This window comes from Thermobia domestica, chromosome 15, assembly GCF_964235325.1.
Source record: "Thermobia domestica chromosome 15, izTheDome1.hap1.1, whole genome shotgun sequence".
NCBI classification, from domain to species: domain Eukaryota; kingdom Metazoa; phylum Arthropoda; class Insecta; order Zygentoma; family Lepismatidae; genus Thermobia; species Thermobia domestica.
Window position 1 is genome coordinate 139252710 of NC_137468.1, and position 16486 is coordinate 139269195.

Here is a 16486-nt window from a genome sequence, read left to right on the forward strand (position 1 = left end):
TCAGTTTAAGAGGTAGGAAGGCAGAACAACGCCACAGCATTTTGAAAACAAGGGCGAGAGAGAGCATGGATAGGATCTGTAATTTAGCTAATCTCCTAACTTGAATTTCAAATTTCAAACCCTAATTTGAAAATAGTTGGTAAAGCGAACTCTCTTTAAAAAGATCACTCCCCTAAATCACTAATTTTAAATAAAATTCTTGGTGACTGTCTTGAAGAAGTTATACGGTAGATGAAATAAAATATTTCATTACGTAATTAGGATAGCCAATGACCAAAATAAGAAATGCAAAATAATCTAAAATGTCATTGAAAAAGTAAATTGCTAATCCTAACAAATATAATAATAATAATAATAATAATAATAATAATAATAATAATAATAATAATAATAATAATAATAATAATAATAATAATAATAAACAGTTCAACTTTGTTATTAGATGTAAACTGGAGTATCTTTCTTGATCTGGAATTACATAATAACAACATCAAACATAGCAGAATTAATTGAAGAAATGTTATACCATAAAATACATTAAATTGTGATTTACATTCATGAGAATACTGTTTGAGGCTCTGAAGACGATAGAATTTAGCTGATAGAATGTAATATTTTTAAAAATATCTTTATCGTTATATTTATTATTATTATTATTATTTCTGCAATATTTCTTAAAGAATTATCAAATAATTAACTTTATGGAGCCAGGAGGTTCAATGTTTCATTCACAAAAGCTTTTCATTGATTTCTGTCCTTAGTCAACTGGATCCAGTTTCTACTTTGTATTCCTATTTTTGCAATATCTATGTTAATATCCCATCTGCTTCTAGTTCTTCGTAATTGTCTTTTTCTGCGTGGTTTTCCAGTTAAAATTTGGGAAGAGTTTCTATTTTCTTCCATTTTGGCTACATGATCTGCCTACCAGAGCCTTCTAGACTTAATGACTCTAACAATGTTAAGTAAACAGTATAAATTATGCGCTTCCTCGTTATGAAGTTTCCGCTATTCCCCATTCCCGCCCCTCTTGGTCCGAATATTCGTTTTAGGATTTTATTTTCAAATATTTTCAGTCTGCGTTCTTTCCTCAAAGTAAGCGGTCATATATCGCAACCGTACAGTACAACAGGCATAATTACAGTTTTATACATTTTAATCTCCAAATTCTTCAACAGAACTCGCAAAGACAAAAGATTTTAGACTAAATAATAACACGAATTCCCAGCTTTTACTTGACGTATAATTTATTCATGGATGTGGTTTTGGTCTGTTAATGTTGATTCTGGATAACTAAAAGTATCCACTTTGTCGAGAGTATTATTTGATAGTTTACCGTGTCCATAATTTGGAGTATTACGGTCCCGGCGAACTTCCATGTATTTAGTTTTCTCTGCATTTACTTCTAAACCCATTTTCTGCAGGCGTTTAAAAACCCCTCTGCATTTCTTTCAGTTGTCTTCATATCATTCCCTGTCAGGTTTGCATTTTCAGCATAAGCCATAACATGGTAAGTGCTATTCAGCTCTAAGACCTGGTTGCTATTTTTTATTTTCCGTATAGCGTATTCCACAACAAAATTGAATAATAATAATAATAACTACAACACATCTCCTGTTATAGACTATTCTCGACCTGCAAGCTCATGGACAAATAATAATTCGTACTAACTACTATGATTATGAACATATACTTACAAATACAACTTACAGGCAACCAATTCATAATCATTTTATAATATAGTTTATTCGAAATCATAGTTTTAATGACAGATTAACAAAAATGTTAATGTTAATGTATGTATGTGAAATATTAATGTATATGAAATAAATGATATCACACTAAATATTAGTGTTTAAGTTAGTTTTGCTACATACATAATACTTAGTTTATTTAACACTTACTTCAAACTTCTCTTTAAGTATAAAACCATCCACAGTAGGACGTTTGGGTGCGGCAATTTGGGCGCAGACGTTTAGGTGTGGCCGTTTGGGCGAAAAGCAGTCCAAGATGAGCTGCTTCGGCGTGGTTGTTCGTTCTTGACTGGTCATTAAGAATTCTGTCATATTGTCACACAGATTCCATGTCCTTATTGGAAATAATACTGTTATTCTTTAGCCGCCCAATCGTATCGTTCCTTTACGTTAGACATACTATAAAAGACAAAAATTTGTTTTGGAGTGTCACAGCCTGCCTACCAGTAAATTTTATTTGGCCTATTCTTTCTATTTCAATGTATAGCTAGTGCCTATTTTTATGAAATCTGAAATAACTTTTTATTAATACAATAGAGTATCAACTATCCGGCCTAATGGGCAGATCAAATAACAAAAAAGCATTCAATAAATACTTCCTGAATCACCCATATCATTGAAAATACCATTTTTATTCCAAAAACAGTTCTTATTCGTTTTTTTTCTGACCTCTTGGTACTTCTTATATTGGTATAATTTATTATAGAAAATGAAAATATGTACAGTATTGTACACATTTTAAGATAACTTTAATAATGTCTGACTCAAAAAATCAAGTACACAGTGCAGTATGAATATATAGTCACATCTTTACAATTACTAATGAAAAACGTACGTCTTTTTCTCTTTTTTTCTTTTTACGCAAATTACATGTCTTTATTACATATGTCTTATTTTATTAAAAGGAAATATTCTTTTCGAACTAAGCCGCATAGTACGGAGACCGGACAGTCAATAGTTTCCTACGGTTTCTTCCCATTTCTTTTCAACTGGTAGAGACAAGTTGTGCATGATATGCAGAAACTTCGCTGTGTTCAGGATATTATTTTTAGTTTTTGCAAAATTATTTGCGGAAGTTTTTCGAAATTTCCAGTGCTTAAACATTTGGGCTCTAGTTATAGAATACATTATAACATATCTAGGTAGGTAAACCTATTTGAATAAAAGATTTGGCACCCCAGGAAAAACGGCCGTGTCCAAATGTCTGCGCCTAAACGGCCACGCCTAAATGCCATGGACCCAAACCATCCGGCTTTCAACCCTTGTTCATGGGTTCTTCAACTGAGCGAGAATGTTAGTTCTTAAAAAAAACAAGATAAATCAGAGTACTTGGAGAACTAAATATTATATTCAGAAATGATTCTCTTCTTTCGAGTATGTCAGTCAATAAATAAATAAATAAATAAATAAAAATACATGTTGAGCCTTCCATTTCATCCATAATATATATTTTCACTAATATTAGAATGATCCTAACTTTATGGTCAATAAAAACTATTTTACGAAAGTTTTATCTGAATAATAATAATAATAATAATAATAATAATAATAATAATAATAATAATAATAATAATAATAATAATAATAATTTAATAATAATAATAAATTATTACTAATTAATATTTATAAATATATAAATATTATTATTATTATTATTATTATTATTATTATTATTATTATTATTATTATTATTATTTTCAAAGAGTAATTATATTTACACTTATAATTATACTGATGACATAACCTTCAGTATATTAGGATTACGCTTACAATTAGTACGAATTTCCTCTACTCTATCAATAATTTTCTACAAGAAAGGCTAAGAGAACCTGTGACATTTTATTATCATTTTTAATTTTTGAAGGAATCCAGAATAGATTGACTTTTGCTATAAAATTTAAATTAATACAACTTTACAAATATATTACTCAAGAAACTGTCATTACAATTAATGTTGTATATGTATTTACCATTTATTATCCAGAATCTCCAGTGGGTAGTGGTCCGAATTGCGCTCATGAATGTCTACCAGCTTGCAATGAAACAGACTATATCTTCACCATCAGCTCCTCTCCTTTTCCAATCGACAACGAACCAAGAACAACTTACTTACTTAGAGAAGCCATACGACAAAACAGATCATACATAGATGACACTGATTATGTTAAGTAAGTTCTCTTTTTCCATTGTTTGTATATCAAGTGTAATTTCTTCACAATCCTTTACTTACTTATTTCGTGGGAATATTAACATAAAGATTTTGTAACAATGAGTAAACTTAGACAACTCCACAACAGATGGCTCTGTTTGGCAATGTCTGAGGGTACGATATCAGGACTCGAGTTGCGCAATAAGAGTTATATATCCTTAAAGAGCATCAAGTAGTTAGTTAATTACCAAGTTATTAGCTGCAGTCAGCCAATAGGGCAAAAATAATAGGACTTCAAAGGTAACATGGGAGTTTATGGCAAATACAAGAAAGAAAGCGTTTTTCTCGTCTCTCCTATGTATTTGGGAAAGTGAGATAGCGATTCAAATGACATGTTCAAGCCATACAGTTGATATGGAGAGTAGAAAGGATCAAATGATCAAAAAAAAAAAAGTAGTTTGTACAATATGCACATCTTACAATGGCCATTGACTCCCATTGATAAAATAATTCAGTGGTAAGGGAGCCGAAGTAGTACTGAATGGGTGTCTGGAATGCTTCCGATTCGATATCCAGGTATCCTGCTTTGTAGAAAGCAAATCGAACCAGGTTGCGGAACAGGGGAGCACAGAACTGATACACCCGTAATGATTGGAGTTTCAAGAACTTGTTATGATGCCAGATGTTCATTTCCTGGGAAAGTACGATTGTGTCAATGACGAACTTGAAAAAAGTTCCTGCATCCAGCCGAGATCAGTTTCTTCGTGAATGTGACATTCGCAGGAACAAATTTGTCAGAAAACCCTTGTCTTTGTTCGAAGTCCATGAGTTCAGTAAGAGATAGATGTTCTCCCTGTAGTTTGTAATCCCGTGACAGAACACTTGAACGTTTGTCATAAAACTCCGCAAGGTGCGCTTTCGACATATTTGCTGTCCTGGTGGCAAAGGATCTGATGTTTGGTGGATTGGGGGCTTATTGTTGGAGAATTTGCCGTTACCTTTGAAGTTTCATCACTTTTGCCCAACTGGCGGACTGCAGCTAATACTTTGGTAATTAACTAACTACGTAATGCTCTTCAAGAATACATAACTCTTATTGTGCAACTCGAGTTCTGATATCATACCCTCTGCTTGTGAGTAGAGATTCAAACTCTTATTGCAAAGGTGTTATTTGTTTTTATCGATACGCACTTCTCAACCTCCCAAGTAATTTTCTGACGACGCTAGTAAAAGACTTGCCGTGATAGAGACTTCTGATCCTGAATCTGAAGACCGTTTTCTGGAAGCTATTTTATTATTGAAGAAAAACAATATTTCTTCATACTATTTTATCGTAAATTATTAATTGTCAATAAACTTTGTTACTTTTAAATGAATGAAGCGAGATAATTTTACTATAATGTTTTAAAAGCTTGTCATTTGGGAGGGCCAGGAAACCATTTGGGGGGCCTGGCCCCGATGGGCCCCCCCTTGGCTACACCCCTGGATTTTAGTTTGCGATAATACTCGGTATAACACTTACTATGATTTGTTTCAGCTTTTGTGTTGCAAACTTTTGCGAAGTCTGGTACGGAATGAGCTCTTGTCATTGATTTTTAAATTAATGACGAAAAGAATAAAGAATTGTGTGTGTGTGTTTGAAATTTGACATATAAGGCCTTATGCAGAGTCGTTTTGACGTATGATTAGCGTCATACTAAAGGCCTAATTACTGCAGGAAATATACGTTATTCGAACTCTTTACTATGGCGCTAATCACGCATCAGAACGACTCTGTATAAGGCCTATAGTATTTTATGAGTAGTACCTACTTAGACCTAAACTAAGTTGAATATAAGGAATTCAAAATGAATAAATAAATAAATATCATTATTAGTATGATAGGTACAGCCTATAAATAGTTATTGAAGTAACATGAATATTTCATAGCTTTTCTAATTTTCAGAGCAAGTATCGGTGTAATTCATGTATACTTTAAAGATTCGTCTGTGCTTCGATACAAAACAGATCAACTCTTTACATGGGAGGATTTTGTATGTAAGTGATATTTTAAAATATTATATATAGTGTCCAATAAGTCTGTGTGTTTCCTTTTACTCAGAAAATTATGTAAATTTGTGAAGAATGTCAAAAACTCATCTTCTATTAATTTGAGTTTGACATTTTGAGTGCACCAAATTCGATTCGAGGCGAAGTCGGATCTATAAAATAAAATATAAAATATTTACTTTTTAAGTGTGTGTTTGTACTTTATATAAATAATGGAATGTTTGGTATTACAACAAAAAAGACGTATGTCTCAGTATGCAAGAATGGCGCGAATTTTAGCACACACATTGGTTAGCGAATGCACAGAATGAACCATTTATCTTAAAATGCTTGCAACTTTTAAACTAATAAATATAGTTGGATGAACTTTTGCAATAAGCAAATATGTACGTGGATACATTGTTTCACGTACCCGCAATACCACCAGATTAACAGTATTGACAACCTAACTTCAATTGTATTTTTTTTCATGGTAACCTGTCAGGTTATTATATATTTAAAAATTATATGTTAAACAAAATCTAGAATATTATGTAAACGACATTATTATTCATGTGGTTATTTAGAATATTCGAGATTTCTAATTTTATCATCTGTACTTTTCGTCGAAGTATTCTTCTCAGGAAAGTTAACTCACCTTACAGTTTAAGAAACCTAAGCATTCATAGCTCCAGGAACAAGAGCCCGGAAATGAATCTTATTCTGGGCCCAGTCTGTTCAGGCAAGATTCTTATCAACACTTCTCTAGGATTAATCTTTATATTATATTTGAATTTTCTCCTCGATCAACCTAAACAAGAATCTTCCAACTGATGCTCAGATACAAGCCGCATGTCTCTTCGTCTTCTTGATCTAATGATCCATACTGTATTCGGTGATAAGTATAGATTGTGAAATTAAACGTTACTCATCCACCTGTTTGTTCATCTCCAATTGCGTCACAATTTTCTTCAGGAGTTGGATCTGAACCCTTAGCTTGTTTCTGTATCCGCAAGTTGGCACTCACCACATTCACACATTAACACAAACAAAATTGAATAGATTTTTAATATATTTTTATTTCAACGAAGGCAAATGTTCTGCACGTAGTAGTAGCACACATTTCGTCGAAAAAACTTGAATATTACACGTATCTACAAGCAGTGGCGTATACAGAATTTCATCAAAAATGGGGTTACCAGACGTCCGTATTTAGCAGGACAAGTCCATATTTATAACTTTTGTCCTTTTTCTTATATTCTTTTTCTAATACATTGGTAATGTATTATTTTATAAATTTTGCTTGACAAATTTGGTTTTGATGGTTTCTTAAATCTGTCCTGTTTTTCGAATCCATTTATCCTACTTCTCACTCATCAATACGCGGTAACTCTAATCAAGGGGGAGGGGTGGGGGGTATGCACTCAATATTATATCCTTTCAGATAATCGGGATTTTTGCATATACTTTAGTATAGTAAATGTTTTTCTATAACATCTCGCTCAAGGGAAGAATTTAAACGCCGAAACCTCCTCCGTCTGCTTACGCCACTGTCTACAAGACTCAATGAATCCAAAACTTTACTGCAGTTTATGTTTATGTGTGATTATAGTAATAATTCTAACATTAAAGAAACATATTAACTATAATATTATTTCCTTTCTTTTATTTCAGCCCGAGTTGGTGGTGTGCTGGGTCTTTGTATGGGTTTCAGTTTTCTCAGTTGTGTTGAGATCTGTTACTTCTTTACTCTGCGATTTGGTTATGACAAAATACGTAAGACAAAATAAATGGCTGTCACTTTGCTCTAGAAAGCTCATTGATACCATGTAAGTTTATTCTTAAGCAGGGTTCACACCGAAATTCTGATATTGATTTCCCCAAATGAGTTAATTCTCCATACTGTCACTTACTGGAAAGGGCAAATACTGTCACTTATGGTTACGTTTAGAAAATAATTAGTCCTCCACCATTCCACACGTTCTTTTTTTTTTTTTTTTTTTTTAATATAGTGTTTTCTTAAATATTTTCTGGCATGTACTTACCAGGAGTCAAACTTCTGTATTTTGAATACAATAAAGCATTTGTACCAAACAATAATCATACGTAACGATATATTTAATATCATTGCATTCTGAATACACTCAAATAAACATATACCATAATTTGGCCCATCTCTGATTATTTACAACCAGCAAGCTTTTGTTTGTTTGTTTGTTTATTTGTTTTATTCTTAGCATGTGCATATTTTATTTAATTTGTTCTTTTTCTTTCAAAGCTCGAAGTTCAATACCTTTTTCCTCAAACTTCTTTATTTCTAGAGAAAATTTTCTTTTTTCAGCCTTTTTCTTCTTATTAATTATTGTTTTCATTAATCTGATTCTTTGAGGTATTCTTTATATCTTCTAAGGGCAGCTTAAAAAGGTCTATAATGCTTCTGTGAAATTCAGATTTTCCTGACTTTCGGCATATATTGAAACTTTTTCCTAACTCGTTTTAATTTCCCTGACTTTCAAAGTAAGTGTGAAACCTGTTAAAGTACTAACGAAACACATCTACTTTAAAACTAGTTCTGAGATAGGAAATGCAAGGTAACTATATATTTATAAGAGAGTAATATTTGTTGTATACTTTGACAATACTTATTCATTCACTATAGACATTGATTGATATTTACACTATTTACCGAAATGTATTTCTTCTGACACATTTGCATAAGGCCGTTGTGATATTTCATAAACCCACCATGGTAAAAGTAATTTTCCAGAATTTGGTAAAGAGCTGCAAGTTATAAGTTCCGCCACTCAACACACAGTATGACAGCTAATTGGACTACAGGGATTGAAACCATTGTGTCAGCCTACTCTGAGCTGACGTTCAAATTAATCCTACAAGTATGTAACAAAGTTCAATCAAGTTTATACCGAGGCAATGCAGTCGTTGATTGGTTACTGAAGTTTAGCATCCCATTTGAGTATCGAATCTATATGATAAAAAAACTATTGTGTAGATCACGAATCACTGCTCGCATTTGAATCAGAGACAAATGTCCATACCAAGAATTGAACACGGGATTACGCGCATACACTTTAGCCACCCGGCCACTAATGGACGCAATTCAGTCGAGAACATTGTTGTCTGTATATCTGCGTTTTCCGTTTCAGCGTTATAGACCCTTGACTTCAGGGCATGCTATTTTTCAGTTTTGACTAATTTCTCTTGTGTAAGAGACTTAGTTTTCAATGCAGATTACTTACAGTTTTCTCGTATATTAATAGTAAGATTTTAAAAATATATCTAAAGAAGTTTTATTCATTTATTGTAAGCACAGGGGAATTATAACGTTGAAATAGACTATAGCAGCTGCTGCAATGTGTGTCTTGCATTATCATGTACTATAGACCTGCCGAGCAGTAACAGATTTAACTTTACGAACAACATAAATTGAGACGTAACGACAATAACAGCTTTACGACTTCTCATTAATAGTAAATGAATACACAGTTTACTGAAGACAAATTTATTGAAGAATTGTAATAAAAGAAGATATAAATATAATACAGACTACAATATTTACATCCACGTTCTTTTCTCGAAAGAAAACATTGGGAAAAAATGGGTTCATACAAAATAGTGAATCAGCTTATATAGTTGATCTTTAGCTTAACTACCTAAGCTGATCCTTTTCCCTATTAGCTTTACATGACTTAGTTTAATAAGAAAACATATATTACTTTTATTTGTAGTAAACCTTTGGTAATTTGAGGAACAGTGGCATAAAGGACAAAATCCTACGTCTCTCTCTAAATATAAGTACATAATTAGATATATTTGGTGTCTTCACTGTTTTCAATTTATTTTTTCAGCATTGTCTACGAATTCAGCGAAAGAAATCGCCGAAGAGTCAATTATTTTATTTGAATTTGTTTTCTCAATTACATAATAAGTGATTTATTGAACACACATACATAAAGTTTGCATTCTTCTATAATACTGTGTCTTTCCTTTCGTATTTACATATGTGTACTTATTTGAAACATCATCTTATATTATTTATTGTTTGTGAACTCATAAATGATAGGAAGACAAATCTACATTTAGTGCAAGAAATAAATAGTGTACTAAGAACAAATGGCACTTATTTTTTCAGCCATGTTAATAGTGCTTAAAGTGAAGCAGTATATAATGCATGTTAATCATCTGTTTTGTATTACCAGCTGCAATACAATCTTAAGACTTTTTTTTCACTGTAATAATAAATTACCTAATCAATGCTCTTCTTACTTATTTTCATGATCACTATTACGAAAGATGATTTAAATTACTAACTGTTCTTAAACAGCAAAAAATGAGGTGCTAAAATAACACAAAATGACGACCACTTCAGCGTGTTATTTGTGTGTTATTTTAACACCAAGGACATCGCCTTCCGCACATATCAGAAAAAAACTAGTAACTGGCAATGAGAATTTGCACTGGATTTTATTGTTTGCTATAAACAAAGCTTTACTCAATATATTTGGCATTTATGCCAAGTAACGAATAACGTGCTGTTTTTTTTTTTTATAATCACGAAAGAAGTTTTGTAAACCTTTGAATTGTCTGACGACAGTCACATGAGTATCACTTCTGCCATCTGTTGTTCTTATGTCCTTGGTGTTAAAATAACACGCTAAAGTGGTAGTCATTTTGTGTCATTTTAAAATCTCATTTATTGTTGTAGACTCATCAAATTCATCATAAATTCTCGTGTAACTACCAAACTCCCAGTCCATCCAAATACATAAACACAAAATAAATAGCGCTAACCAGTCAAAGAACAGAACTCGAATTTCTAAGATTTAAGGAATTAAAGCTGCAAAATAATTCTCAAATAGATCCAAAGATTTTTGAAAGCAAGTATTAACGTCATTGCAAGATACATAATATATTTCTGTACCCAGATTATTCCTTTTGTAAAAGATTTTTCAATACAGGTATGAAAGGCAACATATACATGGTTTTCTAAAGGTACAAAAATTAATCAGTCAGAAATATTAATTTTGAGGCTTTTTAGTTTTTTAATTGGTAACTATATAGGGTTAGAACCATGGTGCTAATAAGATGAAGTTTATCAATATTTTGTAAAAAGCGCAATTTCTTAACATAACCTTCCTTGTTACCATCTTTTGAATACGTAACTAAGCTAATCAATAGAACTATATGTCTTACCAATAGCTTCTATCTAGAAAACATATACACTTAAATGTGTATTCTTAAAATAGTAACTTCACTTTAATCTACTGTGAAATAATAATTTTCATTAGAGAAAGTAGTACTTTCGTACTTGAATTTAAAAATCAAAAATAATGAAGTGTATAAAGCAAAACTTTGGACAAAAATATTTCAACGTTTCTTTGATAAGTAGTTTTTATGAATTCTTTTTATGGTTAAATTGCGATTAAGATTGATTTGGCTGAATCAATAGAACTTTTATCTGGCTATTACAAACAATGCCTCAAATTAGTACATTTATTCAATATTAACTTCGTTGCCATTTTCACGTTTAAATAGATTCGAACACAACATTTTAAATACACTTCAGCCCACAGTACTATGTAAACTAACTTTCCTTTGAAAGATTGTCAAGAAAATTTATTTTACCCGCATTTTATCAAAACCTTTCTTTTCTCTATCTCTTCACTTGAAGCACTATCAAGAAAGAAACTCACAATGAGTACTACAAGAGCATCAATCATTTTTTTCCCCTATTACTTTGCTTTGCACCAAAAAGCAAAGAGAATATATTCTACGATATAATATTTTAGATCTTGTGTAATATAATCTACCACTAAGCATGTGTGAGAGTAATATTTGAGAGAAATGTTACTAAATATTTCGCAAAAATCACGAAATAAAAATTATCCACCATCAACATTCTAACACAATATTTGATTATTTCTATAAACTTCTCTCGTATTATCACATACAATATTTACCGGTATGCGTAAGACATACACCAGATCATTTATCTTGTTTCTGATTGTCTTGCAGTCTCATATATTTGAGGCTCTTTACTTAAGTCATACTATTTTAACTGCAACTCAAGCTATGAAGAAAAGAATGTTATTCAAATTAGTAACCGATATAAAGGTACATTTGAGGAATACGTGAAATGATATTAATTCTTCTGTAAATGTACGATTTCAGAATTATGTTCTGGGAACACTAGCAACACTTGATGTTAGGGCCAACATTCATATTTTCAGAAGGAAAGACTATTAGGAAATAATGTGTTTTGCTACTTGGCCAGCATGTAGTCTAGCAAACAAAGATTTGTTAATGATTTTACAGAGTTAAGATGCTGGAAAACACAAGATATAAAACAAGTGTTTATTCTAATCAATAATTTTGTAACGACGACGATCAATATTTCTGACAGCCCAACTATGTATGCTACTTAGAACATTACTCTGCACTGTCTACAAGCATAATCTTATTGAATATGTATATGGATGTAATATCAAAGGATGCAAAATCATAAAATAATCTTACCGCAACACCATAGGATTCATGGCTGAAAAGGCTCAGTCCATTTTTAGTGCTATCGATTTTTATTTACTGAAAGAAAAAGAAAAGAAAACTTTTCTAGCTGCCTCACTTAGTAAAGCTTTAGACTTGAATTTATAGAAAGATTTGTAACAAACAAACGCTTATTTTCTTTCTCTCATTTAGACTTTTGTTGAAAATCCAACATAAAATGTTCGGCTATGTTGTTATTTTTTAAAATGGAAATGTGTGATCTTTCTTATTTTATTAAGAAAAAGAATACTGTCTAAGGCAATCATAATTGAATTATTTACTAATGATATACTCGTCGAAACCTACAATAGATTATTGTAATTTTTATGAGTAATGATGCAATTAACTCTATCCAAGTAAACTTGAGTGTTTGTTACCACTCATTCAAATTTGGTTATTCTTACCAGCAACTTCAAAATACGTTCTTTCCAACGCAAAATTTGAGTTGAGCTGATTTTGAGTTTAACTCCCTTTCAGCAGCGAGGCTATATGAGGCGGGACATACTGATTAACGTGAATGTAAATGTACGATTACAGACCACATGAGCTCCGTCGGGAATCGAACCCGACTCTCCCACGCCAAAGGCTCATACACTAACCGCTTAGCCACGAAGGAGCTCTCCAATACAAAGTTTAGATAAAAATTTAACGGTAGAGTTAAATTTGTTATGTTTCTTGAGTACATATAATCCTTCCCAACGAATTGAAAGAATACAAGAATCCGGTTTACTCTTATTTTTAATGTTGCTAATTTTTATTTCTTCATTTATTATTTGTGAATTAGATTTAAACTTCATGTCTTAAAAAAAAAAAATCGAAATATCAAGAATGTTTCAAAGTAAATGAAACAAAAGGGATAATGAGGCAAGAACATTTTATGAGTTTACATCACTTTAGCAGTCAAACTTTTCCCCCTCTCCAACCCCTTCTCTAATTATTCTAACACTGACTGCATGGTAACCAATTTAACATGAAACAAGTTAGGGTAACAGTACAACTATTTTAAAAAGAGTAACCATGGGCAAGACTTTTTTCTCAGGTAATGATTAAAGATTTGGTATATTTTCATAAATTTCAATCATACAGTATCACAGTGGTTACGTGCAATGAACATGCACGGAAAGTATGTTTTCTTTATTTAATGAACTCCAAAGAACACCTTTACTGGCAAAGAAAAAATCAATTACATTAATACATCCAATTATTAAATTAAACAATTATGTAGGACAGTTATATATATATTTCTTTTTCATAAAGAACATTTAAATCCGAGTTCATGTGTAAAACATTTGTTCACAGAACAATCATTGCAGTCAATACAGATCTATTGCTGCTGAATAGTATCGGTAAATTCCGAAATGTAAAATCAACACACATACATTTGCAAATTTAATTGGCCCTCTTTACAAATACGTCTAAATGAATTAAATGCTAAATATTTAATTGACAAATGCCACAAATAGATTTTGGAATGATAACAATCCAGTTACTGTGGTCCCAAGTCAAAAAGAACAGATATTTACTTAAAGGATACAGATTTACAGCTTACAGAGTCCAAAGAGTAAAAACTAGCTTGAAGAAGACTAAGAGGTCAATCAGCGTACATTTTTTTCTTTTTAAATCGTCAAAAACATATCTTCTATTTCGTCTCAGTCTACTCTTTTCCTTTATAATTCACACTCTGCGAAACCAACGGAATGCACTCATAATTTTCACATTCTTTTGGGCTCCATTAGTTTCTGTCCTATACTTTCCAAATGTAATTAATTACTATTATCACAGCGAGAAATATGAAAAGTTTATATTATTGAATCAGGTTCAAACTCAAATCACATGTGTAGTAATGTAAGCAGAGGAATTATTACGAATACTATTAGATAAAAGAATTATTATCTTCTTTAAGCATATTTCTAGAAAGTTATAACTATTCTTCATTCCTATTTTCATAACAATTTAAGCACAAGAACAATGATTTTGAGTTATTGCGACAATTTCCTGCAAGCATCCAACTATATCAAAATTATGATACAGTTGGAGAAGGTAGCGAATTCCAATTTACTGATAGTACGCCAAAAAGATACCTAGAAATCAGTCAATGGGTGCTTTAATTTCATTTTTACTAACTTCTAATTTCAAGAATGTATTGATTTTGCACAAGTTAAGTTTGTTATCACCAGATATTTAGAATTAAGATACATTCAATAATAATAATTCTCAAAAAATCCTTTGAAAGAATTAACTTTCAATCTTGTAATTTTCTTGAATTAAGTGAAACAAATAACAGACAAATCTACTTCTTGCCAAATACTAATGATCGTAATAAATTAATACAGTTCATTTTATTTTTTCTTGTAAATTGTATTCTATAAACATGAATATTTATATGCATCTGTAGAATTGATATATAAATTAAGAATATCATTGTCCATTTTGCTATGTTTCTTAACAAAAATTAAATTACTCTAAATTAGTGTACTGGTGCCTTTAAAAGAATTTTCCCGAAATGTCAGGAAAGTTATGAAAACTTTAATATTTCAAATCACTTCTCCGAGTTTCATTCTAATAAATTGTATGCAATAAGGGTAATTATGGGATTAAAGAAGCAAAGTGGCACTTGTATTAAATTCTTTGCCTTTGAGAACTGTAGTGCAAAAAGTTCATTTTTACCTTGCACAAATTCATGATCAGCTTATTTCACTATTAATGTTCTTTACATACGTCACTATTAACTTCCATTTCTACATCACATCTACAAATACATTTCTAACTCATACCCTGAGGAAAAATGGTGGATTTAATGCTTATTTATTTTGTAAATGTGATTAGAATATCACAATTTGAAAATATTCTACATATCGTTCGTGAAATAAATACCTCGTAGAAAGCTACACATTTAATGCTAAAATGTTCATTATAAATTTTATCAATATATTTCTAGAGATAGTAACACCAATAATGATTAGAAATATCTAATCTACAAACAACACAAGACAAATTCTGTCAACTTGTTACTACTAAACGTGAAAATATAAGGTGAGTTCTATCGTCTGTTGTGCGTGCAAAAGTATGATAACTTCTAGTAAAATGGTGTTTTATACTGTCAATTTTTAATATATGTATATATATTTTTAGGCCTTGAATGTCTAAATATGGTACCAGTACATCAGATTTTTGAAAGTATATTCTCTATTCTTTTCGTTTTACATCAGTCCATAAACAAGTGGTCGATTTCTGATAAACAGCATTTCATAGATTTCCTTAGTTTAGATTCTACGTATCTAATTAACTTTTAATCTGTTTTGTCTATAATAGATGAATATAATCCTTTTTCCATTTGACATTTGTACATTATAAAATTTTCTGCTTAAGATACGTCCAAATATTAGTCTCATGTAAGTCTTAGAAAAGATATGTAAATATTATTCAATTCATATTGAATTTAACTTGCAATAATATCAATCGCCATATGACACATTCTATTGATAATACTTCTAAAATATACAATTATTTACTGTGATTTTACTTAATAAGGATAACCTTACTTTGGTACAAAAGATAAACTTACTCAATTTGTGCCTGAAATTTTCAAGGCTCTGTTTTATACAATTGGAATGAAATATGCTGTATTGTTACATTTGGTTCAATTCAATAAAAGGAAAATCATACAAATTTTCAAACTGATTTCGTGTAAAACCGAAATATTCTAGTTAAAGACAAAACTACCACTAATTTCTTGTCTTAACTTCGTATTATGAAATTTATCGTGTGATCTGGGTACAAAGTTAATAATAGATCAATTCTGAATATAACTTCCTGTTTCGCCCTATTACCATGCTATAATCATGCTTTGTTAATGATTTTAACAAATTTGTACAATATAAATATTGTTTGTGCCCAAACTGCGTTCATAATTCTGACACAATCATATCGGGAAGAAGGCAATTTAGCTTGAATCAGTTGTAAAATCGCTCCTATGTCATTTTTATTTAGAACGAAA

At 31.1% G+C, this 16486-nt stretch overlaps 1 protein-coding gene across 1 annotated transcript in view; it reads left to right on the top strand.

Annotated features, from left to right (window-relative positions):
• Nucleotides 1-8483, top strand: part of LOC145671912 (pickpocket protein 28-like) — a 45898-nt gene extending 37415 nt beyond the window's left edge. The window contains exons 7-9 of the mRNA XM_081741122.1: nt 3736-3919; nt 5846-5937; nt 7603-8483. Coding sequence (XP_081597248.1) covers nt 3736-3919; nt 5846-5937; nt 7603-7718 — 392 coding nt within the window. The 3' untranslated portion in view covers nt 7719-8483. The remainder of the gene's footprint in view (nt 1-3735; nt 3920-5845; nt 5938-7602) is intronic.
• Nucleotides 8484-16486: the final 8003 nt, after the last annotated feature.